The sequence below is a fragment of the Vanessa tameamea genome, chromosome 27 (genome assembly GCF_037043105.1).
Source record: "Vanessa tameamea isolate UH-Manoa-2023 chromosome 27, ilVanTame1 primary haplotype, whole genome shotgun sequence".
NCBI lineage: Eukaryota > Metazoa > Arthropoda > Insecta > Lepidoptera > Nymphalidae > Vanessa > Vanessa tameamea.
Genome location: NC_087335.1, coordinates 5,130,175 through 5,157,817, shown reverse-complemented (window position 1 = coordinate 5,157,817; position 27,643 = coordinate 5,130,175). Strand labels below are relative to the sequence as shown.

At 32.5% G+C, this 27,643-nt stretch overlaps 2 protein-coding genes across 5 annotated transcripts in view; both read right to left on the bottom strand.

The window, feature by feature from the left end:
• Nucleotides 1–4,651: 4,651 nt before the first annotated feature.
• On the bottom strand, nt 4,652–6,588 carry LOC113392043 (uncharacterized). Its single transcript, XM_064219314.1, has 3 exons — nt 6,459–6,588; nt 5,157–6,338; nt 4,652–4,873 (listed from the first exon to the last, which is right to left on the bottom strand). The coding sequence occupies exons 2-3, from the start codon at nt 6,294–6,296 to the stop codon at nt 4,778–4,780; spliced, it is 1,236 nt and encodes a 411-aa protein (XP_064075384.1). The 5' UTR covers nt 6,297–6,338; nt 6,459–6,588; the 3' UTR covers nt 4,652–4,777.
• A 4,101-nt stretch (nt 6,589–10,689) lies between these two features.
• Nucleotides 10,690–27,643, bottom strand: part of LOC113392030 (glycerol kinase 3-like) — a 32,414-nt gene continuing 15,460 nt past the window's right edge. For 3 of the 4 annotated variants that reach the window (XM_026628236.2, XM_026628233.2, XM_026628235.2), the window contains exons 2-13: nt 22,095–22,177; nt 18,978–19,134; nt 18,682–18,783; nt 17,759–17,976; nt 17,267–17,376; nt 16,326–16,431; nt 15,806–15,998; nt 15,448–15,625; nt 14,241–14,321; nt 13,719–13,843; nt 13,456–13,593; nt 12,463–13,284 (exon numbers count right to left, since the gene is read on the bottom strand). In XM_026628236.2, the coding sequence (XP_026484021.1) occupies nt 12,671–13,284; nt 13,456–13,593; nt 13,719–13,843; nt 14,241–14,321; nt 15,448–15,625; nt 15,806–15,998; nt 16,326–16,431; nt 17,267–17,376; nt 17,759–17,976; nt 18,682–18,783; nt 18,978–19,134; nt 22,095–22,169 (2,097 nt within the window). In that variant the 5' untranslated portion in view covers nt 22,170–22,177 and the 3' untranslated portion in view covers nt 12,463–12,670. Of the gene's footprint in view, nt 11,037–12,462; nt 13,285–13,455; nt 13,594–13,718; nt 13,844–14,240; nt 14,322–15,447; nt 15,626–15,805; nt 15,999–16,325; nt 16,432–17,266; nt 17,377–17,758; nt 17,977–18,681; nt 18,784–18,977; nt 19,135–22,094; nt 22,178–27,643 lie in introns of those variants that run through there. The other variant, XM_026628237.2, reaches the window with a different exon arrangement.

Genomic DNA, 27,643 nt, shown 5'->3' with positions numbered 1-27,643 from the left:
AAACGTCAAACATGGCTGCCCGTTGAACTGTCATTGAATATCATGGATTTAATGTCGAAATACCTCGTTTAAACGAATTTTGCGAATGAAATGAAATAATTGTGGATAGTTTTCGATCGGGTATTCGATTGTACTTAGACAAATGAACGAAATTAAAATTAAATATGAAAAATAAATGTTTTAAACTGTTTCAAGCTTAAATGCTACTTTAAAACAACTAATTAACCCCGGTAAAATTCGATGCTATTATTTTCAACGTAAATTAAATTGCTTGGAATTATTTTTTTAAAGTGACTACGTTATTAGGATTGTTACCAAACTTGATAATTTTAAAGCGATTTTAAACTTTTGTTATCTGAATATAATTAATAGAAGGAGTTAGTAACATCGTTTTTATTTTATATTAATCCAGTATCATGATAGACTATCGCATGGAAATATTAACATTTTAGAACTAATTACTTACTTGATTAAATTAATTACAACTTTTTTAAAATCATAATATATATATTTTTTTATCAAAACGCTAAACATAGATTATATTTTCTAATTAAATAATAAAAAACACAACCGCCTGTAAATAGTCCCTCTGCTGGGCTATGGCCTCTCCTTTTCAAGCCCCAATGCGAGTTATAGATAACACTTTTTGCAAATTTTTTTACAAGATTTTCCTGCACCGCCGATAATGCGATTTTTATAAACACAAATTGCAATTGATGTTGCAAACATTGGGATTAACTTTAATTGAAATAGTATTTATTCTGCTGAAAAGAACTATCCGAATACCATATTATTTCTAGAACATCATTACGCGAAAAATTTTAAGAAATAGGTGTATTAACGGCTGCTTCACAATATACTTATGACAATATAATGTTTATACCGAAGAATATACAAAAATATTCCATAAATGCTGATATACAAACAAATTAATACAAGAAATAAGAATAAACTTGTAACCCCTACTTTACGTTTGCATACGGGACAGAGAACGTTTTTGGGCAATAATAAGTACTTATTATTATAACTCGTATACAATAAGATACCGGAAAATATAATCAATTTACAATTTAACAAATTTAAAATGTTTACTAAGACAAAATTAATCAATGAATCTCATTATTCATGAAAAAAGTACTTTTTAAAAAAAACGCCTGGGGTTAGGTTCTGATAGAACCCTAATTGTGAATAACAGAATTGTATATCTGTTTATTTGAAAAGAGCAACTATGCGAGTTGCTTGCCGTTTCTTCTCGCTGGAAGCTGCTTTCGGAAACGGTGGTAGTGTTTAAATATTGACGATTCAAAAATGCTTTATTGTGAAGTTTACCTGAATAAAATACATTTGATTTGATTTAATACTAATGTATCAATTGGCTCAGATTAGATCAACGGTCTGAAACATCTCATTAAACTATTATTTATATCTGTTGTTCTTCTAATCTATTTAGACCCTATGAACGAATAGACTTAGTGTCTGCTCAAATAAAGGTCCGGTCTCTATTTTCAAACTCTAGTGTTGTGATGGGAGAGATCAGACGCAAGAATGCACAAATTTATCACTGCTGGCTTCCCTCCGGGCTAATACTAATAATTCCAGGACAAAGTTTATGTAAAAAACATAGAATCGGACTTACTTGTACGAAATGCCTAGATGGCCCACTGGTTAGAACGTGTGCACCTTAACCGATGATTGCGGATTCAAGCCTAGGCACCACTGAATTTTAGTGTGCTTAATTTGTGTTTAAAATTCATCTCGTGCTCGGTGGTGAAGGAAAATGTCATGAGGAAACCTGCATGTGTCTAATTTCAACGAAATTCTTCCACATGTATATCCACCAACCCGTATTGGAGCAACGTGGTGGAATATGCTCCAAGACCTTCTCCTCAAAGGGAGAGGATGCCTTAGCCCAGCACTGGGAAATTTACAGGCTGTTAATGTAAATTTAAAGATAAAATTGCCTAATAACCATTTAATATGTTTTAAGATTAAGGAAATTTATTAGTAATATATTTTTAAAATCCTAAGTTTTACTAAAACCATTATGTCGAAAATGTCAGATATACCGAGACCTTTGAGAACTCGTAATTAAAGCGCCTGTTACTGAGTCGTCTTGGTGATATCCTCAGGGCACAATTATATTAAGACTCTCGACAGCAGAGTACTTACCTACAACGTTATCTATGATTCCACTATAAAGGTAAAATGTATTTTATATTATATTTCTTTGTCAAGTCGTTTCCTGCTGTCTGTCTGTCCCTATGTATGCTTAGATCTCTAAAACTACGCAACGGATTTTGATGCGGCTTAGCGGTGATTCAAGAGAAAGGTTTATATGTATAATATATGCATAATATAGTCATAATATAGTAGACACTGATAAAGGTTTCTAATAAGCGATAAGAGATCGTAAATAAAATATAAAATTGCGCTTACATTGCAAACGCAGGCTTAACTCTACGAGGTAGATCAATAATGCAGTACAGTATTGTACACATTACAACAATATAGATATTCTGTAATATATTTAGTATCAGCATTGCAGCCGTGCGAAGCCGGGGCGGATCGCTAGTGATATATAATACAAATACCAATCCTCCTTTCGTAACGTAGACTCTCACCAAGTATTTTGATGGAAATATCAATATGAACTAATAGTAGTAACTTTGTATACGAAATCAGGGCGGATAGCTAGTTATAATATATATCTAAATGAGAAAAATCATCAAAGCATCTTTTGTCTCTCTCAGATATCCCTATTATTATTATTTTAAGATAAACTAATAGTACTTACTAGTATTTAAACTAAATAACGTAAATTTAAATTGTACATAAGAGCTTAATTCTTCAAAGGTATCAAAAACATCGCTATACGATAAACATACTTGTATGTATATTTTAATTAAAGTGCTCTTAGTTTACAAACTTGTTAGTGTATAACTCGAATCGACTACAAAATTTGCACCGGTAATGCTATTAGCTTTTTTCTATGTTATAGGTAAGCGGACTGGCAAATGGGTCACCACTACCCATAGACATTAGCAGTGTTAGAAATATTAACCATTCCTTACATCGCCAATGCGCCACCAACCTTGTTAACTACGATGTTATGTCCCTTGTGCCTGTTGTTACATTGGCTCACTCGCCCTCCTAACCAGAACTCAATAATACCAAGTATTATTGAGTTCTGAGTACCAAACTTGATGATTGGGTGGTACCTGCTCAAACAGGCTTGCACCTATGCAACTAATTCTGCGATTTTAAAAAATATGTCATTGTTTTTTCATAAGCATGGACTTAGTAGAGATACTAAGTCCATGCTTTGCGATATCTCTCTAGGCGAAACCGGGTGAAATACAATTTATTCTAACTCCTTTACCAGCCAATTAAAAGCAACACATTTCGTTAAATGCGTCACAGCTTCCGATATATGATATGGTAATCTATGAAAATGATCTAAAGATGTTCCGACTATTCGACAGAGTGCCGAAAGAGGCTTCCATTATTATATATATTTCTTGATGAAATGTATAGAGGAGGAATTCGATTATTTTATTACAATTATTAAATTAATTTTAGATAAATTATCATTTGTTTACACTTGACTTGAAATGAATCATTATCCAAGCGATCAAGAAAATCAATACGCGAGACTTTATTTTTGAAAGGATTATATTTTAATTTTCTTAATCTTTATTCTAATAACCTTAAGCCCTTTCACTTAAATGAAAAATAACACTACATTTTTTACACAAAAACTACGCTCTGACCTGTGCAGATGCTGTTAAATGTATACTTGTAACAACAGATCGAAGATTTACGTGAATAATTCTATCATTTATCAAAATTTATTTAATTCTACTCAATCTTTTAATTTTGGCACAGTTACAGTAAGAACATCCAATTTTCCATACTCCTAAATAGTTAAATTAATTGATTATTTTAATTGTACATCGTTTGAAACAACAGCGACCACTCTGAACTTTAGTTTTGATCTAATCACTTCTCAGACACTTAACTAAGTTATCAAAGTCAATGACGAATAGTGAGAATCTCCCTGTTGCTTTTGGGAAATGAAGCGCAATCGTTTCCCCATTACCAGATGCAACGCCCGACATTAATACTATTTTATTCATGAAACTCATTTTATTACTGAATGCTAGTACGTTTGCACTACAATCAGTTCCAAATGGTAGAAAACATATAGGTCACTATGAAAAATAATTGTAGTATTTATCTTAAGAGGCAATTTAGATGTTGAAAAGAAGTTTTCATAATTGTTTATATAATTATCACCTATGGTAGAATTATCATCAAAGTACTCATTGTAAAGTAAGAACATGTTGACCTAAAGCCTCCTCTCCCATTGAAGAGGTTTAGAGTTTATTCAACCACTTATTATAATATGTTTAATATTTACTTATTTATAATATGTTTGTCAAAGAAAATAACCAATAATTTCTTTATAATTAATATTAATTATAAGTTAATTTAATTATATTTTTAATACACATTGTGCAATATGATAGTGCATGGTGAGACTACCTGTAAGTATTAGAACTTTTGCCTAGATAATTTTAAAATGTATTTTTATTTTTTTTATTTTCATGTAATATTGCACCTACTTGGTTGGTTGTCCAAATGAAAATAAATATAAAAAAATGAATTTATAATTAACAATTTCGAATAAATTAGCATAACACATAATTAATGAAAAAACACTTGATTTAATTATATTACAATTAAAATTTTATTATCTTCAAATTAATTCAGACTTTCAAACTTGAGGTGTTTGAATCCTGTTTTTAAGTTTCAGCAATCTTTTATACATATGCATTTTATTTGTTGAAAAAGATTGCTTCGGTGGTGGTTCCTGAAAATAAATAAAATTTATTATGTTGGTAATACTGTCTAGCCAGTTTTATAATCTATTCCATGTCTATAAATAAGCAGCTAGCTCAAATGTTCATGCCTATCACTAATTATAATTCCCAATATCCTGTATAATAAATGTAAACTAGAAAATTTTTAGAGATGTACACACATACATATATAAGTTAGACTGACCAATATCTCTCAATAGCCCCAATAGAGAGTTTATTTTATGCTATAATAGATATAAGTTTATGTATATAACAGAAACTGAAGTAACTTACATTAGGAAAAAAGTTTATTTCCAGAAGGTACAATTCAAAAAATGTTGAAGCAATTATTGTTGGTCCTGTTTTCCTTTCAATAACATCTAACTGTACTGCATATTTTCCGTCCGGTAATGTCGCCAATGTTTCAAATATAGGCAGAGTGGCTTTCTTCTGACTTGCTAACCTGTAGAGCAGAATTTCACCAGCCTTTGTTCCAATTAAGACAATGTCAACATAAAAAAATAAAGCTGTGACGAGTGGGAACTCCAAATACAAGTGTTGGTATCTGTCTGTTTCAATTTTAAATATATTTCTCGAGTAACATACAAAGTTTTTATCATTTACCGCACGGATGTATTTTAATTGTTTTATCCATTCGATTGGACACTTTATCGGTTTAATGGTAACTTCCTTGCTGTTAGTTATGTTTACAATTTGACCACTGTCTGTAAAAATGTGTATTTTATTATCACAGTGTTGTATATCTTTGATATCATAATCACAGTGTAAGATAAAAGCGGGAGTTAAATTTTGACTAGACAGATCACATTTGTAAATATCTCTGTTGTTATAAAAGTACAACATATCATTAGACAAAACAAAATCATCGGCTTTAAAGAATTCCTCCATTACATAATCTGGTGGGTGGGTGTCTACCGATCTTTGAATAAGAAGACCTGATTTTATTTGTACTACAGTTACATTATCGTTATTAACAATTTTTAAACAATTTCTCTCTGGCAATGCAGCAGGTATATATTTAAATGTGCTAACGTCATACAATATTATGCCTTTAGAATCTTTAAGAGGCAATATCCCATAGTCAATATCTAAAACATGAGATTTGTCGTGTATATTGAATTTGTAAAATTCTTTAACATTTTTTTCGAAGTTTGTCAAGTCCGACCATTGGTTAAGATTTCTATATATGTGGTACCAGCTGCAATCGGTTCCAGCTTTTCTTTTGGCAATTTTTGATGAATATGTAAACTGCTTTCGGCACATCTCTTGCCATAAATAATCAATTTCGTCAATGAATTCTTTCCATCTTTTACAGACTCGTCTACATCCACCTAATGTTTTTCCGTCAATTTTCAAAAGTATTTCCACTATTGTTTCCAGGGGCAAATCATTTATATGTAAATCGTTAACCATTATTACTTCTTCTATTAATCTTCTGATTTATACTATTATTTACTGAAAATGTTTCACACATTAAATATAAATATAAAAAAAATAAACAATTTTTGCGTTATAACTTGTTTCTATTAATTGGTATTTATTATTTATTTACATAATATTTATAATTATCCTTACCTTATATTATCATTCTTAGATACTGTATGAACTTGCTAGGCATAAATATTTTTAAAAATTAAATAACATTAAATTAATTTCTAATCAAGGTAAAACTCGTGATTTTGACATTTTTGCCTCCGCGGTTACGTTGATAATATTGGTAAGATTGATTGTCGAATCAAATCAGAAACGATATATTCCTTTTGTAAGATTGTTAATATTTTTGTAGAAATTAATGCATTAAATATTCAGTATTATTATTAGCAATATTGCAAACGTTAAAAAATGAAAGTAAAATTGAATAAAATCAATATTAAGAGTTTCCTAGACATTAAATTTCAGAACAGTTAGAGAGCGCCAACATTTGAAAATGTGTTAAGGTATATAAGGTTGTAAATAGTTAATAGCATATTATTTCTTTAATAGTACAGGTGGCTAACTTATAAGTATATTTATGTTTCAAGTCACTCCAAATTGGTATTATAATAAATAAAGGGAATCTTATTTCAAGTATTTATTTATAAGCGAATGTAATATAATTTTGATGAAAATATTACTAAATAGTTTTAGGTGTACCATCTTAACAAGTTCATGTTATTGTTGTCTCAGCCATATAATTTATTTGTAAATAAAACAAATCACGATAAACCAACAAATTCTTTATTTATATTTCACTAAAAGAAACAAATAATAAATTGATTTAACATTATAAAAATTACATTATTGTGATAAAATGATTCAAAATTATAGTACAAAAAAATGAAAGTCCAAAAATTTTCTTAAATTGAGAAATAACCTCGATGATTTAAACAGTTTTTTCTTACAACATATAAAACCTCCAAACTTAAAAATGTTCCCAAACCAAAAATGACTTAAGTACCGTAAAAAACAAATCAATACCAAATTACTGTATAATAATATCACATAATCGTAAACTATACATGGTTTAGGCTGTGTATTCACCAGACATGCGAGGAGGATGAATGTGTACCGGTATGTAGCTTTTCAGCTGTACGATCAAACGAATGACTGTGTGGTATACACGGGCGGGGATGGTTCAGTGGGGTAAGCTCACGTCGCTCGCTCACATGTCATACAAAAACCTAGCTCCTATCTATCTACCCTCCACATCTCTGGTGGATACGCAGCCTTAGTTTCGTTCGAAATGCAAGATCCACGGGAATGAATACATCATAGACTACATTGCACACTTTCGCGATCTTTATTATAAATATATATTATTTAATATTTATTTACTAAAGTTTTACACGTGATCATATATGTTTTTTTATTGGCAATATCAGTCAGCTCCTGATCACAGTGAAACTTTTTGAAAATGTCAGAAAAAAAAGAGCGCACGTTACATTAGTCGCACAAATTATGTAACTCCTATATATGCTCTCAGGAAATGAGTTCGTACTCTACCATTAGATGAGCTATCAGTAACACGTCATGCGACTACTATATAGCTCGTTTTCTTTATGGCTTGTTTATATCTACGCCATTGGGCGGAATATATTATACCAAGGTCACGTAAGATTTAAAAACATTAATTTTAATAACATTGAAATATACTCCAAATAGTCACAGTCTATAATGAGTTACGTCAGAAATTATATTTAAACCATAATGATATAAAAAAAGCTATATAAGTGAAGAGTTCCTTTCAGAATCATTTAATATAACCTTGAAATACAAAACGAAGCACTCAAAACTAATCTTGAAATGTCTGTTTGATGTTTTATTGACTTTTTTTATATAAATGTATATAATATCAAAGGTTCTGAGACCATTCATCTTATTGAGTTGAGACTTCGTACAGTGGTAGTGTTTCATTTGACTATCAATAAGTAAGTGTAATGCTTCTATATTGAATAAAGAAATTTGAGTTCTAGTTTGAATTCTTATCATGTGCATAAAGGATTCAACATAGTATCATAAACCTACAATAGATGGCGCGCTAAACTATATCGGATAATTGCTTCAAAACAAAGAAACATTGCAATGCAAACCGATTATAACCTAGTACATAATAAACTTGACTATAATAACAATATTTTAAAATAAGTATTATTAATTCATTTCTTCAAACTGAGATATTAAATTGTGCTATATTCCTTTACTATTCTATTGAATAAACTCGTCACTGACATTAGTGCGCTTTTTTTCATTTTGTACAGTTTACAAAACAATAACAAATATTACAAACGCTTGTTGTTAACATTTAGTAGCAAAATTATTTTATCTAAGATTGAAGTTCAACGAGATGCGAACTCAATCGTATAGTATTTATTTATTTACTCACGAAGGCACATCCCTTCACTCTAAGTTATTTATATTTAATTCTGTCTTTAGTCTAAGGCGTCTCACACAACTGAGACATCTTGTACGCACGAGCGTCACTCACACGGTAATTTAACGTGAAGGGGCGCGCCTTCTTGGTAAACAGATCTATCTATACTTCTTCGTAACGATAAACCTTTACATAATACAATACAAGATATGACATGTCATATATCTAAGTTATGTAACGGTAATGTACTAGTAGAAATAATTATAATACGATTCAAATAGGTACATGTCGATTTGCAATTGAAAAGTACAGTTAACAAAAAAAATATATTTTTTACATACTTTTTTTTTTACTTTATTTTACTTTACCTCTTTAATTAATTACATCAAGGTAGCGAGGTATAGTTTCTAATCATATTTGGATTGCATATAATAATTGTTCAATCATACTTTCTTAACTTTCTAACATTGAGCTGCGTTAAATGGTAGTGCGATGAAGTTGAACACGTTTTTTCTTACAAAGATATTAAATGCCTATGTATTGCAAAATACCGCAGGTAACATTTTTTATTGGCTATACAGTGGCCGTAGAGTTCAAACATTCTGGAATCTTGAGATTATTTACATCTCGATAGAGTGTCGCACTACAAAAGAACTAATACAAACGAACAAACTTCATTATCTTGGTGTGAGTGACAGCTGCGCTTGACACTCACCAAACGTCAAACTATTGTGCGTGTACTTATTGGCTAAACGTTGGCCACTATTTTTTAACTTTGACAATCTATCTAGACGTAAAAATAATAAAATCTGGACTCATTACGCAATAAGTTATTAATATGAATAGGCAAAGACATAATAAACATATTTCTTCGGGACTAAGCAATATGAATAGCATTTTTAACTGATCGATAGTTCAATTGTCAGACTTGTTGTAATTTTCAATTTAAAATATTTATTTACTAATATCTATAATTGAACTATTTATATAAGCGGTCAGGATTATTATATGTTATTTACAAAGAAACAGTAAATGCATAAAACTTCTTAACTAAGGAGTCTGGTTTAAATATTAATCGATAGAATTATACAATTGATTATTTAATTATTTCAATCCAATCATTACTTTGAACACAGGAATATATGAAATTGACTAATAAATAATAAATGCTTACTCACATTTATAATGTTAGGGAAAATCACATTTTCAATTAAATTATTATTATAGGTACATATAGAAAACACATAGCTATTTATTTAGATATAAAAAGTTTTACTATGTTCAAAAGAACTTTCTTTTTTTTAAATATGGCAACAAAAAATGCAACATTTAGTCAACGATTAAATTAACAAAGTTTTATATTCTAAATAAATATGTCATAATTTAATTGATTGTGAGAATTAAAAAAAAATAATAATGAAGACATAGAAAAAGTATTGTCTGAGCATTCTTATTGTTTAAATAGGATTTCATTTTTTAAATAGGTATTTGGAATAGAAAATAACATGTCAAGGGTCGAACACACTGGCGCTAATAAATAAATTTTGATATTGGAAATAATACGTCAAGATTTCAATCAAGCGAAATTTTTGAAAGCGCGGAATGTTTTATTCATTCCAATAGAAAAAACAAACATTCAACGCCGCTGCTTAGTATATATTTTTAATGTAAAATATTTATTAAGAAGTACCCCAAGTAAGCTACGTCTGATTGTAGCGTTAAGTCCTACTTCACGATATAATTGATTCTGAATAATGATCCAAACAGCGACCAATATATTATTAGTAAGATTCCATATAATTCACTGAAAGATTAATTATTTGCAATTATTATTAATATTGAAATAAAAAAAAATATAAAATCAAATCTAGTATATTTTTTTTTTAAAAAGAGCGGTAATTATATTAAAACACCCTCATTCGATTATCAAAATGAATCAATCAAAGTAGATTCTCCTATTGGAAAGGACTTGATTGGAATCGACAAACACATAGGTGAGATAGCACTAGTGTGTTCACTCCTTTAATGTTAAGCTGAGTCCACAACAGGAAACTTGGCAATTTGTGTGTTACCAACAATCGGGTACATGACTGTATTTACCAACAAAAATGTCGTGTAATTTTTTAAGACTATACGAAGAGTAAACTGTTGCAAACACAAAAATTGCCAACAATTTCAGTGGTAAAGCATCTTTATATTAACTTATCACCTATCCTTAAGTATATTCGATACGACTAGCATCGTGAAGCTACCGATGAGATATAGCGTAGCTGGAATAGACGCCAATAGCTTGAATCTCTCTTCTGTAAAAGAAATGAAAAGTTCAAAATCACAAGATGTTATAAAGAAATATATTTAAAAAAAAAACAAGTGTTTCTTTGAAATTTGTTTAGTACAACCAAAGTCTACAATTCGGTGGCCCAGTACTAAAGGTATATTATGTTATTTCAGTAAAATTTAACCGACATCTTGCCATTGGACAAAACATTTAAAAACACAAACAGGCATATGTTGTATAAAACAGTCAACGCCTTGTTGTTTCTATTTTGATTACCTAAAGCAATTATTGATATTAGCCCTTTCAATACCAGACCATAGAATCATATTGAATTAGCAAGTGATATTCAAATATAAAGAATGAAGTTAGATTTTATTATAGGGTATTTGAATATCATTTATGATTGGAGAACTATCGAAGTGACGTCACAATGTGTGTGTTCGTAAGCACGTTAATCAATTTTATCACAAAATTTCGCGTCGAATTTCTTAGTCTCTTATTCAGTGTTAACAGAACGAAGTCATTAAATAATATTTAAATGAAATATAACTATATCGACTATTCCGTTTAAAACATGAGGTACTCAATTACTGGCCAAATAAATTAAGTTATGTATCTGAGTTTTATGTCGAGTTTAAACTTTAGTTTAACAGAATGAAAAATAAAATACACTGAAAATAGTCAGCATGTCTATGATATAAAGTCCCTTGTCTCAAAAAGATTTATTTTTTGATTAAAAAAAAAAAAACTTATCTTTGAGTACACGAAGTTAGCTGAGCATTTTAAAGCATATTCAGAAAAAGAACTCACTCCTTATTAACACTTTAACTTTTATTTTAGATAAATATGTTTTACAGTCAATTTGATTCCAGACAGAACTACTTAAGACTGATAAAATTAAATTTAAGTCAAAGTAGATGTGAATGATAGCATTGTATGATATCAATATACTGAGAAGCTGATGAATTTATAAGATGATGAATCTATTATATACTTTATAAATAAGCATAACCTATCAGTTATCAAAAGAACTTTTAACAACATTGCCATCCATATAAGTTTTCACCGAGAAAACTTCTGACTACAGCCTGTATATACATTACTTAATAATCGAACAAAAACTGAGAGATTAAATAAATAACTGAATCGTTTCAAATGTAAAATTTTAATAATATATTGTTGTTATTTGCAATTTAATCAAAATCAAAATATTCTTTATTGAAGTAAAAAAAAGCACCTTTGAATCGTCATGTTCAGTCCGTTCAATAATTTTATATTTTTCTTAAAATAAATTAGTACGTTTACATTGAAATAAATTAATGATCGAATTCCATTAATTATTTTAATTATGAATTTCCCATGAATATTAGAATGTTTTTAAGTAAAAATTATTGGTAAAACTAATGCGAGATCATGCAAGTGTGAAATTAAAGTTGAAAAAATTAAAGACCTTTAGTAGGTAAAATAATACTTTTATTCTGAGGTCAAGTTAGTAGCCTTATTGTACGTGAGCCGTTACAAATATTAAAATTAAAATAATTTAAAACTATACGTATACTATACATACCTATACATAACAGTATCAACTACAAAAAAAAAAAAAAACAATGATTAAAATCAAAATATTCGATGTGTCATAAACGTGGAAAAATTGCATTTTCATGTCAAAGACGTGTTCGTGAGCTTATTGCAAATGTTTTTAAAAATGACGGGCAATTTTTCCAACTGCATACGCTTTTTCAAACTAGTCCCAACTAACGGCGCCGGTTCGTACAAATGATCTTTGACCGGCTCGACGACTATCGGATTGTCGTCGCTATCGAAAATAATTTCGGGATCGTTTTCAATTATTTCCTCAATCGTCTCCCAGTCGGTCTGTATCTTTTTTTTGCCCTGGCAACACTGACACATGTCGTAGTCGCATTCTTTTTTACTCATATAATATTCGGCGTCGTCTAAGATCGTGTGCTCGTCTTTGGGACCTTTAAGCGGGACGAAAATCGAGAATTTCCGCGCCGAATACTGAATTAGCTCTTCGATATAGCTATCTACGCCTTCGTCGGTGGCTGGCTTAATGCTGTCTATGTCCGGTTTTATATTGTCTACATCCCAGGAAGTCTTCCTACTGTCGGGCGGGGTCAGAGTATCGGAGCTTTGGAACATGCTACTTTTTCTTTTGGTCTGACCTGTCATTGTGATGGACTTCTTCGTACTCGCCCAGCCCAGCGACCGTTGAACCGCCATCTTCCACTTCGTGTATCTCGCATCGCGGTCTGTAATACAGTCAGAATATACTTTATTTGAATGGCTGATCATTAAAATCATTAAATAATATAGTATTTTACAATGTATGAATCTATTTAAGAAGTCTTCGAAACTATTTTCTTTATAACTATCAATATTTATTATACAAAATGGCAAAGATGTCAAAGATCATCACTGACCGTCATCCGTGGTGGTGGGCAGGAAGGTGTGCGTGGGCGTGGCGTGGTGCCGCCAGCGCTCGACGGCCCACACGCCCACTGCGTGGCCCGCCGCCACGCCCACGCCCAGCGCGGACATGTCCCACGACTGCGCACGCACTGAAACGATATAAAAACTGATATAAAAATCTTCAAATACTCACAACATATAATCTTCACTAAGATACTTTATAGTGTTACATTGTTATGTATACGTTATAAATATATGTATATATGTAACTCACACACGGGTATCCCGGTGAGATCCGCCTGCAGCTGCATGAGGAGGTCGTTGGAAGTCATCCGACCGTCAACGTGGAGCTTCGACAGCGGCATGCCGCAGTCTTTGTTCATGGCTTCCAGGATATCCCTGAAAAGAAGAGGGAACACGTTAGAGCATCATTATACAATTTATCTGTCGTGTTTTCGGAACGGTTAATTTCGCTACGAGCGGGTATTTTAATGAAATATTATGATGTTATTGTGTGAAGTCGATCGTTTTCGGAATATATTTTCAAACGTTATGCATATAAACGTTGCAGATCAAATCAACCTATATGCTTAACCTCTCATAGAGTCAAACGTTTCACTTCAGAAACTTGCCAAAACTTTATAATTGCTAAACAATTATAATTTATATTTAAACATTGGTTTCTACCTGCGGAATCACACGTATGGGGGGGAGGGGAAGGTTAAGTACCCTGTGTCCTTTTCTATATCTTAGTTTCGCATTTATAATATCATTGAGAACTGTTGACGTAACTCACCTTGTTTGAAAGCATACAGCTTCCAACGCAGCTCGAATTATGTGATTTTTCGTCGTAAATGCTGTCAAACCGCAGATGATACTGAAAGAGAATCGAAGAAAAACATTAAATTTATTTATAAAAAAACTAGTTGTCGCCCTCAGCTTCGCTCGCTTTTTAGGGGTTACTCGTCAAGTGTTGTTGTTGTTTCAATACAAATGTCATCAAATTCGGTTCAGTAGTTTGGCCGTGATAGAGCAACAGACAGACAGAGTTACTTTCGCATTTATAATATTAGTATGGATGTGACGTCACGAGACTCTAGCAGATGTGATATATTGATGGACGAACATTTATAATTAATTAAAATTAGGCATTTTTTGCGAATCCTTAATGAATATCACCTTCAATATCAAATTCAAAGTTATGTCAATTCAAGGTCAATATTGGTTATTTGTCTGCACTCCTTCTGCCATTGGATTAGACATATAGGCAAGGCTGGTGAATGCTCGGATTCAAATATAAAATTGGACGAAACTAAGTTTTCTATACAATAAGCAACACGGGTTTTAAAAATATACAAGTGATCTTATGTATACAGTTTTGTATTAATAAATAAATAAATAAAATAACTGTTTCGATTGAGATCAAAGTAGATTTCAAAAAATAAAAAAAAAAACATCACTCGACACGGTACTAGATTATATGAGTGGCAATCTTAATATTTCCTATGAAAATTATATTTGTATTTTTTAGGGTAATTCTACTGATATATAAAAATCTGATACTGATAACTGAATGTACGTCCATAGGCCTAGACGTACGTCCAACGTAACACGATGCCTTCTCGGTGATAATGTGGTCCTGACTGAATATGGTCACGGTGGCAAATCTCGCAGGACATATTACAGTGCACCAGTGTGTGCTCAAACACTGGTGCACTCTCATAATCCGACGGGACGGCAATACGACTGAAAAAGTTTTCAGGCACAGGACCAACGGCTGTACGTGCGCACCGAGGCATGTATACACTGCACACATCCAATTTCCAGACTCTGGGCTGTTACTGAGAATTTTGCCGCCAAAAAACCCAAAAACTGTTTATCGACCCGATCTAGGGTCTGAAAGCAGAAATAATGTTGGTATATGTGCTTGTTATGCTTTATACCATGACAAAAACGACAAGGGAGCCCTCTCGATACAAACTAGGTTACAAAAATGAAGTTACCCTCGAGCGTCCTTCCGCCAGTATGGCGCGTAGAGTCCATTAAGAGCTGGCACGAAATAGACGTCTCCGGTCGAGAACACCTGTCCCGCAATGTGCTCTGTATCCTGCGTCACATCCTTGATCAGTTTCAGGTTGTCGCGAAGGAACTTCATCGCACCGCCGGCGACCGCTATCGATCCTGACGATTGATGAATACATTTCAATCAAGCTACGGTTGAACAATACTACAACTACAACGGCTGTATTGATACATACTGAACAAAATGTTTAATTTTTTACAATCGTATATTTTTTCATATATTTTTTAATCCATTTCAATCATTAACTCAATTTGTTAATGAATACAATTCAAAAGTACCTTCCAGAGCGTACACAGCGGGAGCGTTGGGCCCCAGCTTGTAGGCCACCGTGGTGAGCAGGCCGTGGGTGGACTGGACGTGCCGGGTGCCCGTGTTGTACAGCAGGAAGCAGCCCGTCCTGTACGTGTTCTTCGCTTGGCCGGCTTGGAGACAGTTCTGGCCGACCAGCGCCGACTGCTGATTGCCGAGGATCTATTGGTAAGATTTACTACTCATATTATTAATTCGATATATTTTTGCGTCCTATTCTTCTAGAACAGTGAGTGACCCAGTGTAATTACAGAGCAATTTAAATATAGAGGATTTAACATCTTAGAACCCCCGCAACGAATAAAGAAGTTTCTAATGTAATTTTTACAGAGGAAACCTTTGGAGGCTCACCAATATACCCCCATAATAAAAAGTAAAAGAAATTACTCATTCAGGTGAGCCACCATGATAATTTTAGCTCTGAAACCATTCCGTAAAGATATAAAGTCTTAGCCCAGCCGTAGCCAGTCAGCTCGAGTGTGAACTCACCCCTGATATCCTAATTCCATCCAAAATTGAGCCATCCTTGACTATTCCATATATTTCTGCACTGCTACGTATCTGTGGTAACGATTCTCTATGTATGCCGAACAATCTGAAAAAACATTATCTGTTTAATATTTACTATACTCATATAACCGTATGCTACAAACCTTCTCCTCGAAGGGAGAGGAGGCCTTAGCCCAGCAGTGGGAAATATACAGGCTGCTAATGATGAAAATGAATTATACTTATATAACATATTGAAAATGTACATATGAACTGTTAACAAGATTGATCGGTGAAAATACTGTTAGATATCAATGGGTTTAAATGGAATTGGATACACTGGTCTTTGCACCTACCCGTCTTGGTGGCAATCATGTGGTTGCCCAATTGTTCTCACCCTGCCTTCTTAGCAGGAAAAAATACATTGTGAACCAACGATATTATTCCAGGTGCCAAAGTGCCATACAAGATTGCCCGAGTGAATTTCATAATTTTTTTTTTATGATATCGGTAGGCGGACGAGCAAATAGGTCACCTGATGGTAAGGGGTCACTACCCATAGACAACGGCGGTGTAAGAAATATTAACCATTCCTTACATCACCAATGCGCCACCAACCTCGGGAACTATGATGTTGTCCCTTGTGCCTGCAGTTACACTGGCTCACCCTTCAAACCGGAGCAAACAACAATACTGAGTAATACTGTTTGGCGGTAGAATATCCGATGAGTGGGTGGTACCAACCTAGACGGGCTTGTACAAAGCCCTACCACCAAGAAGAGTTGTTTCAATATTTTAGTGGTTACATATGTCCAGAGCAATTGACTAATCTTCCAAAACAATATGAGATGTAACCGAAATCATGTACAGTCAGGACGATATCATGTACGATATCATGTACAGTCTTCGGGGCCGTAAATAAAAAATTAATTTATACATACCTACATAACATTGGATCCCAGTTCAGTGTTTCCAAATTCATGAGTAGCGTCCGTGACGCGTTTGTCACGTCAGTTATATGAAGTCCGCCGTGGACGCCGCCGGTTAAATTCTACAAATAATATATTTTATTTAATCTTTAATTTCACAAATAACGTATAAGATAACAGGTATAAGTTAAAATACCGAATATCCTAGCCAGAATAATTTAAGGATACCCGTCCCCTCCTCCACTATATTTGGCGGAATTAAAGTAAAAAAATTGGTAAAATTGACCAATTTTTATGCAATCCATACAAGTTTACGCTTTTTTAAAGGGCTCCGTAACCAAAGATTAGATGGATAATGGTACGGAACCCTTCGTGCGCGAGTACTACTGGCACTTAGCCGGTTTTTATTATTTATATAATATTGTAACGAGTATGCCTATTTCGATAATGTTTTTTTTTCTTAATTTAATTTTCCTAAGAGTCCATGTTAAGGTCCAAACTTACCCAAACGATCCAAGAATCGACGGTACCAAACAGTAGCCTCTTATCCCTGCTCGCTCGTCTTACGGACTTGATGTTGTCTTTCAACCACCTCATCTTCAGAGCACTAAAGTAGGGACTGATTGGTAACCCTGAGATGTTTTTAAGATAATTTTTGTTGCGGTCTGGTACTTTCGCCAATATCGCGTCCACTGTGCTATCTGTGCGGATATCGTTCCATGCTGAAAGGCAAAATCCCATGTTTATATAAAAAAATCTACACCTATAAAGCCTACTTCGAGGTAGAGCTTTGTGCAAAGCCCGCCTGCATAGACAACTACAACTCACCAACTATTTTACTTCCACAATTAACAAACATTTGTTTTTTTTTTTCGAAACTTAAACGTTATTTTACTATGACTACATGACGACCCGACGACCCGACGACCTTAACAACAAACACGCGAGCGAAGCCGCGAGCGAGAACTAACTACTTATATTTAAAAAAAAATACTAACAATGCTCCAAATTAAGTAATGAAGTTACTAATACTCCTCTTTAAGCTTATCACTTGTGTTAGGCGTAGGGACGACAATAGCCCAAGGGGTCAGGATCGATGCTGCGACTTTTTACATCGCTAGGCGACCAATCACCATTGTGCTATTGACGCTTAGAAGCTTATAATGTTGTTTTATTCATAAATTTAACATTTAACATTATTATAAACTAGTTAGGTTAGCTAGGTTTAGTAAAAAATCACAGCATTGCTTATTTTGTCGTTTAGAGTTTAGAGGGTGATTTCTTTAACAATGCCGTGTCTTTGTTTTTCTATTTAACTAAACGTCTACTATACAACATTAAGAAATAAGACCGAAATCACCCATATCACAATATGTGATGATGTGTGAAATACGCTAAAAATTACAAAAAATTGTGACAAAACTTACATATGGCAGGATGTAGAGGTTCACCGGTAAATTTATCCCATGCTATTGTCGTCTCCCTTTGATTTGTAATACCTAAGGCAACAATGTCGTCTTTTGAATATCCTGCAAAAAGTTATAATACATAATGAAAAAAGGTGGCTGAATCCATTATAATTTGTTTTTAAAGCAGCTAGTTGCATAACGAAGTATTTTTTTGTTTATCAAAAAATCAGTCCTTCGAGCCGGATACAAATGTGATACAAATTATTGGATAAAAACATATTTAAATAATGTATTATTGGGAAAACAAAACTTACCAAATTCAGCCAATTGGTCGATAGCATTTTCAGCACACATTTTAATATTATGTAAAATTTCTAAGGGATCTTGCTCGTACCATCCTTCCTGTGGCTGAGCCTCTGTTTTGTCTAACTGATGCGAAACCAATTCTTCAGATCTTTCCGCTTCGTATATCTGAATCAAAATCAACGTAAGTCTTAAGTCTTAAAGAACATTTTATATGTATGTTTTTTTTCAGTTAGGGCATATTATTCAATTCAATAGTTTTTGGATTTAATGGTTATGGATTGGATTGGTCTAAACATCATCATTTTATAACGATCTATAATTGTGGATAGGCTTCGATCGGGTCTATCGTAGACCTGTACCAAATTATTAATATCGATGTTTGCGTATAGTGAGAGAGAGGTTATTGTACTTAGACAATGAACAAAATTAAATACAAAATGTAAATGTTTTAAGCTGTTTCAAGGTTAAATGCCAATTTGAAACAACTACTTTACCTGCACGAAATTATTAATATAAATTAGTGGATTGACAAACGATAATATTAACCCCTAATAGTCACCCCTATCACCTCCTAACGGGAATACGTCGAATTACCAATAACCCTGTATATTGTTGTTGTTGTAAATGTGTTGAATTTGTAAACATTAAATGTTACCTTATCCTAACTAAATAAATGTGCAAACAAAAATATTTAACCGATGTATTTTTATTACTACGTAAGTCGACTTCGAAATATCTAAAAAAATTACATAACAAGTTCATAAACAAATTTTCATACAAAACATACAAGTACGTTCCATTTTACGTTTAAAAAATGTTATCTAAATTTAATTTAGCTAAATTTTTGATCTATCTGTATGCTTGGTTATTTTGGTCGTAGGTCTACTCTAAGCCCGCCTGAGTAGGTTCTACTCATCTCATATTTGGTTGCTAAAAATTTGCTTTATTGTTGTGTTGCGATTTGAAGGGTGAATGAGCCAGTTTACAGGTACAAGAGACATAAAATCTTAGTTCCCAAGGTTAGCAGCAAATTGACAATGTAAGGGATGGTTAATATTCCATACAAGCGGTGGTGACCACTTACCAGCAGTGGCCCATGGACGGTCTACCTCTTTCAATTAAAATAAAAAAACATTTACATATAATTAAATCTATAGATTATATAAAATATTACACAAAAGATTTTAATTAACCTGATTCAGAACTCTATATTAAACTATACTTCAGTCAAGTAGGCTCTTACAAGCCCTCTGTATCGCGATTTTACAAGCAAATTTGACTAGAGTTACTCGTTCAGAAAACCACCATAATACTCAACTTATTAAAGTAAACAAGTTTATTAATTGTTAAGGGTCATTTAATCAAGTAAGCAGAGTTTTATTCTTGTCTACTTATTATAATATATTTTATCCATGTAAGAATATCTTATACTAGCAATATACGTTAACATTTTAGAGGTATTTTTAATCTGTTTACGTTTCTCCATTTTTATTTATGAGTAGCAGTATTTAAGTTCATAAACACAGAATTTTATAGGCAACAGAGGAATTGCCTACGTAATCATCGTGCAGAACCCCTTCGTAAAATGTCATTAAAATTTAATCCAACCAAAGACCCGTCTCTGTTTGATGTTTATATAATAATTGAACAGCCCCTAACTAAATAGTATTCGCTCAGAAAAAATCGCCCATAATCATTATTGAAAACTTAAAACAAAAATTTACAATTACACGTACCTAATAAACATTTTATTTTTACTTTAGGTATTTGTCAATATCTTAAAAAACAGTTGACAAACAGACACCTAATTGATTTGTGTTTTGTTGTGTCTATTAATGTATAGATATTTAAATGTATATATTCTAAGGGGACGTGTATATTTCCATTTTTACAGGATGTATTAAATCGTTGGAGTGAGTTCCGGCAAGCGGGGCGTGCACAGGACGCGCGCGATACTTCTATGAGGGCGGTGAATACAGTGTAATCGCATTCAAGTTCATTATTATCAATAAACAGGTACTTTAATGTTTCAGCTGCCCCGTGGATCTTGTGTTTAGCTTATATGGTTGCAAATCGGACAGACACTTGTGCACTATAACAAATCCTGCGCAGTTAGATAGTTATAAAGATTAGCTACCGTGGGCAGAATTCAACTAAACAAACACTACCTGTCTGAGCACCTTGCCTTGCATTTATATCATGCTGATGATAATGATGATGTCCTTCTGATCGATTTCGGGCATGACAAAAATTCTCTCGAGAGTCTAGCCAAATACGAAAGACATATTATAGCCCAAAACGTGTGCAAACGTATATACACTGTGTTTTCCCTCCCTCACCCTCGTTACGTATTTTCCAACACATGGAACTGCAATCGGTTTCAACTTCCAGATTACAACCGGCTATAGAGTTTCACGACAAAAAAATCAATAGCTTTTTATTGGACCGACTTAAGTTTTGAACCCTCAGGTCTCTACAGTCTTATAACCTAGCCACTAGACTAACGCAGCTAAATAGTGCAATCGTAACTATACATTTAGGAGACGTTTCATATAAAAAGCGAAAGTACTCCTGACATTGACATGAGCTCCTCAGAACATTTATGTCTATACTCCATTCCAACCATAACGGGAAAAAATTCAAATAAATAACACTTGACAGCAAATTGACACGACATCTTTGGTTGAGAGTTTGATTTACTTATGATAGTCTCAATGAATTAGCGAAAAAAAATTTTTTTTTTTTAAATGTCGACGAAATCGTTGTCGGTGTTTTGGAAGTAAAATTAAAGTGAAAATAAGTAAATAAGTGTAATAGTGTTGTATTATAAATAAAGATATATTAATCATATACTCTTAGTAGTACAGATTATAGCTGAGTTATTAGCAAATCGCATGAAATACGTAAATCTAAGGTTTGTTTATCTTTTTTCCTACTTCCATTGGTATAGGCTATATACAATTGTATTATCTAAATGTACGTGAAAGCTGCGCTTGACGATAGCGAAACTTTTATATACCATTATACTAGTGTGCGTATACTTAGTAACCAACAGCTCTGACAGTTTATTCAGACATATACATTGTACATTTTATATAATTTAATCTAACAAGAGCCGTTCATACCACAAATCTGACTGTCTTTGTTCCATCGTCGATGGCGCCGATGAGTGACTTTTTGGTGCCGTCCCTAACTGGCATCTCGTCCCCTGAAAGTAAAATAATCTGCATTACACACACGTTCCATATTTAAAATAAATAAAATCGTTTTATAAGTATAACTTTGATTAACTATTGATATTTTTTTTTTTTACTCATGTAGATTAACTATTATTATATTAATAATCATCGATAATCGAACACACCATTTCGTTTTAAATTATCATACTATTTTTATTTTTATAATTTAACTACGAATTTTATTTTATTTTTTTAATTCTTGGGTCAATTTGTTGTTCAAGGCGTATGGATGATTTACGGATAAACATAGTTTGACAGGTACCATCATTATCTTTTTAAGGAGAGCCTTATTTAATTGACAATTGAAAAATCTTATAATGTCATATATTACAAACTATATATAAATTACAAACTCGGTTGAATTTTGTCTGAATGATTTTGATAACTCCTAACGTCTGCTACACCAGCTTGACACTGGCTTCCCTTGAGGTGGATAATCCCAATTGATTAATGCTTTTACTTATACACGTGTATCGGATCGCATAGGCTTTTTGTATCACATTATTAAATAGGCTGCATTTGAGCCCAAAAAGCCAAGCCAATATGTTTAGTTTAATTAATCTATTCTATAAAAAGTGTACAATTATTTTAACTTTATTTTGGTAATATTTCTCTGACAATAAATTGTAGGCAGGCTGAAATTTGGGGCATAAAAAAAAAACAAATACGATTTTTTATTTAAACCAAAATCTTAACTCAATGCGTTATACACGTATGTCTACCAAATGAACGTTCTTGAGTATTTAGACCGGCAATTCTTAAAGCGAGTTCCGAGAAACCCTACACTTCCTTGAGAACGTCAGTATGGTTTCGCAAAATATAGCATTTTTACTACTTTTAATAATGACATTTTTTTGACAAAGTTTATTTATTGGTATATACCTAACATAGTACCAAAGAAATCGTGTAATATCTTAAGTACACCTCCCGGATCCAAACTATGATAAAGACAATTATCAACATTGATTTTTCGTAACAATGTATGTATATACTAATTTATGCCCGCGCCTTTACTCACTTGTCGTTGGTTTTTGATATAAAAAGAAGCCTATGTCTTTCTTTGGGGCACAAACTTACTTTATAGCAAATTCGATGACCTTCTTGGTTGAGTAGTGTGTACACCGGTTTTAAAGACGATGTAAAAAAAAGTTCATTAGTATTCTATGTTGTCTTTGGTCTGGGTGTTTGTGGTACCGTCGTTACTTCTGATTTTCCATAACACAAGTGATTTAGCTACTTACATTGGGATCAGAGTAACGTAGGTATGTGATGTTGTCCAATATTTATTTATTCTTAAAATACAGGTCGTCATTTCCACTAAGAAATTGTCCCTTAATCGCCATCGAAACGAAACTAAATCGTTGCCGTTCAATCGCTCGCCTATTCAACTAACACAACCTTGAACGTTCAGTTGTTTAGTCGTGAAAACGTAACAGACAGACACAGACAGAGTTACTAACACTTTATAATATTAGTATAGATGTTTAACTTTAATTCACTTATCATGTCTTACTACAATGCCAAAAAAAAAAGAGCTAAATGAGATTAAGAAGCGAATATAACAAATACATAGTTAGCATTCCGTGTGGCGATCAAGTCTTTATGATGGCGTTCACTTAAAATATTTGAGTATTACTCACACTAAAGTTTTATTTACTTGTTACAGTTTATATCACTTTAATTCATTAAAAAAAAGTCGTTTTTATTTTGAAAATAATAAAGCATGGCCGCACGGAATGGCTTATTTGTTTATCGATTAATATTTATTATTTAATACACACCAATACTTAAAACGAAATTTAACATTTGGATTAACAAAAGTTGGATGAGGTGAAACAGAACCCCCCCCCCCCCACTTCCATCGTGTGGGGGAAGCGCGTAACGCGTTTTTCCAGCGAGAAAAAAAATGGTGAAACAGGCCTTATCGGCAAAGCAGCGATCTCTTCCAGGCAACCTTTGAGCTTTCAATGTGGGAAGGGGTACAATTTAATTTTAATTTCCAATAAATAATATACTGCATATACAATATAATATAAATAAATACATACATAAATAACTAAGTCTAATTAATGTAAACATTTTTGAAAAAAAAAAAAAATTGCATTGAATGCTAGCAGCATTTCCCCGTTGAATATTCACCAGCCCTCCTGTCACCAGTGACGGCAATAATTCCAGATAGTTATTATTTCCTTGCTAAGCACACGTTTCGTTACGATCGATTATTACTTAAAGGATAAACTCTTAAGTCTATCGAACAGTGCATTTCAAACATATATAAAACCTCATTATTGAAGCCGGTTGCAGCTCTAACCACGCACCGTCTCTCTGTCGTAAACTTACTTACAAGAACCTTGCACTCGGACGAAGTCACGATGGGTCGCTATATTAAAGATTAATTGTTTTATAAGAGATCGTTACGTTATATTAAGTAGGGTATTATTTTATCAATAAGTATTTATATATTGTTCAATGTTAGCTAATCTTGAGCCAAGCTATTATTTATTAATTATAACAATAAAATTTTCCACAACATCAAAGTTATCAATAAAACATACCGTATATTATCGTTTTATTTATTTCAATCGTAAAATCGTAATATTCAAGTTGACTATTATGTAATAGGACACGAATATACCTACACAGTATTCTCGTGGCATTCATTAGCGCGGGATCAGCGGCTATATCACAAATACGAAGACAAACAAAACATAATTATATATTTAGATTAATATATCTTATTACGTACCGTACATATTATAAATGAGAAAGTGTTTGTTATTTTGTCCTTCTTACAATATGTATTTTTTATTGTTACATGCGCTGGGAAGAAGGCTAATTTTTATCCCAAGAAAAATTCACGCAAAAGACGTCACGGATACAAACGAGGTTGCTTTATAAATTACCCTTGAATTTTAAATATCAGAACCACGACTTATGATCCAAAAAAGTACCTAAAAAGACAAGGCCGTACACAAATATTTATAAATTTAAAAAAAAAACTAGAGGTAAATGGATTTATTTAAACGTCGTCTCGTATGATTCTACATCTAATAAATATGACCTTGTATGACATAGGATTGGTATTATATGTTTTACACGAACATCGTTTACCGCAAACCCAAGAACATTGTATTAAACGTCATCATTCATATGTTTAATGAAAAGAAACAAGAGATAAATATTAAACTATAATCAATTTCAATTTACTAAAATATATATAGGTACCCAAATTAATTGCCGTTGTAGAGCAGAATAAAAAAAAACAGTTTAATACATTTTTGGACATGCAATGGTCGATTAATTTTGTTTTCTGAACCCAATAATAAAAAAAATAAAGCCTGTAACAAATAAACCAGTAACGCTCAAGTCTTTCGTCAGAACATTTCAGCTATTTCCCTCAGAAGCAGACTATGCCAATAATTCTCAAAATTAATCCGAACAAGAAAGACGACGGACGACTTATTACGTATTCTAGATTGTTCCGTCACAACTTAGCAACATCCTTAAACATTTTTACGAAACGATTGCGATACGAATAACAGATGGTTTCGACAAAAATATTGATAACGTTGGATTATGTTTGGGTAATCAAGACCAGTCAATTACATGTGAAAATCCAGATAACGCAATCAAAATAGCCTATAACGTATTTTGGACAAATATCCTTTGCGTTACGATAAACGAAATGTGACTATAATAAATTATTTTATTTATTTTAAATACTTTACCGCAAAAAAAAATGCGTGGCATCTCCCGCCCAATGGTTGCACTTGTTCTAAACTGCGGTGCGTAGCATGTTATAGTACTTATTTTTTAAGTGAAACGATTCGAAAATTGGATAAGACGAGAATTTAGAGAAAATCTTAAGAGGCGTCATATTATGGCACATTTCGTTACACGAAAGAGAAAAAAGATATGAGGTAGAAAGGAAGAGGAGAAATCTATATATTTTAATAAATCACGCGCATTTTTTTGTGTTGCTCTTGACCCGAATATGGACTGTTATGTCAAAATGAGGTCGATGATGGAGCGATAGTGTTTGCATCGAGACAATTTTTTTTGTAGTATGTGAAGACTTTCCAATTATAAATATACTATGTGCGGAAGAAATTTAGTTGAATAGCGTAATCTTAAGCCAGCAGAAACGATTTACTTTCACACTAAAATCAATTATTCGTCCAAAATCATTAAATTGATACGAGTTTTCTTTAGTTAAAAAATTTTGAATTTTCAAGCGTTGAATTCGAAAATGCAACTTTTATCTAAACCATATAAGTATAACACAAAGTCGCACATACACCAGACATCATATATCAATTTGATATGTGTGTGTTCGTAATTCTTCCCTTATATTATACGACTCGACAAATTGTGATGAAAGTTTTTTGTTGTTATAGGGTAACCTGAATGTTTTTTAGCTATAGTAGACCCGGTTTAACTTCTCACCTAAATAAACATTATAATCCTTCATTATCCTGTATATAGCTTCCCACCATCTCTCAATTATATGTATATATTATTAATTGAGATTTTTTAACTAATGATATATATCTTGAATTTAAAAAAAATATCTCGGTACTAAATTTGAACCGCACTAAGTCAGGACATGTATGTATCTAGTCTTTTTATAAAAAAAAATAAACGTTATAAGATTTTATAATTCCGAAATGAGTTGACCTACTTTTGTTATCAGACAATAATTCGGTACAAGTAATCTTTACATTGAATTGTCACAAGAACTTTGACCTCATTACCGAAACCGGTTATATACAAATTTCAGCACAAACCACGTAGCGTTTCTCCGTCAATCTGAACTTACCTCAATGGAACGGGATCTTTAATGAATCTTACGGTTAACTTAACTACTGATTGATCCTGTTTTAGGAATACTAAATTTTGCAAATCTTCACATTAAAATTGATCAAGAATATAATATAGTAGATTCGCTATTTTTAAGTGTGCACGTAAGTATACGTCTGTGAATGTTTATTCTATTAAAGTTATGCACAAATGATAATTTTGGCTCCAAAGTAATTTCATCCGACGCATAACTTTATATCAAGTCCTCCTAACCTTTATATCACAGCAGCGGCTGACTAACTGATATATTCTATGAAATAGATTCTCTGTTGATATATAGAACTACATCTATGTCTTATTTATCACGCAGTTTGCAGTTCACACATTGAACCACAAAAATAACGTGAATATCTGTTTTTTATCGAAAGTATTGATTGAAGTTCGTTCAGTCGCTTATTGCAGAATCGTATTGGGTTTCACGCGACAGACATCAAATACCCTGTTCGCAGTTAGCCTTGCCTTGAAAACAATCCTTAAGTCTACATAAAATTGATATGTGCACGATAATTACTAATAAAAAAACGAGTCATAGACATTATTGACTTCATAAATTAAGACAATATAATTGTCATGCT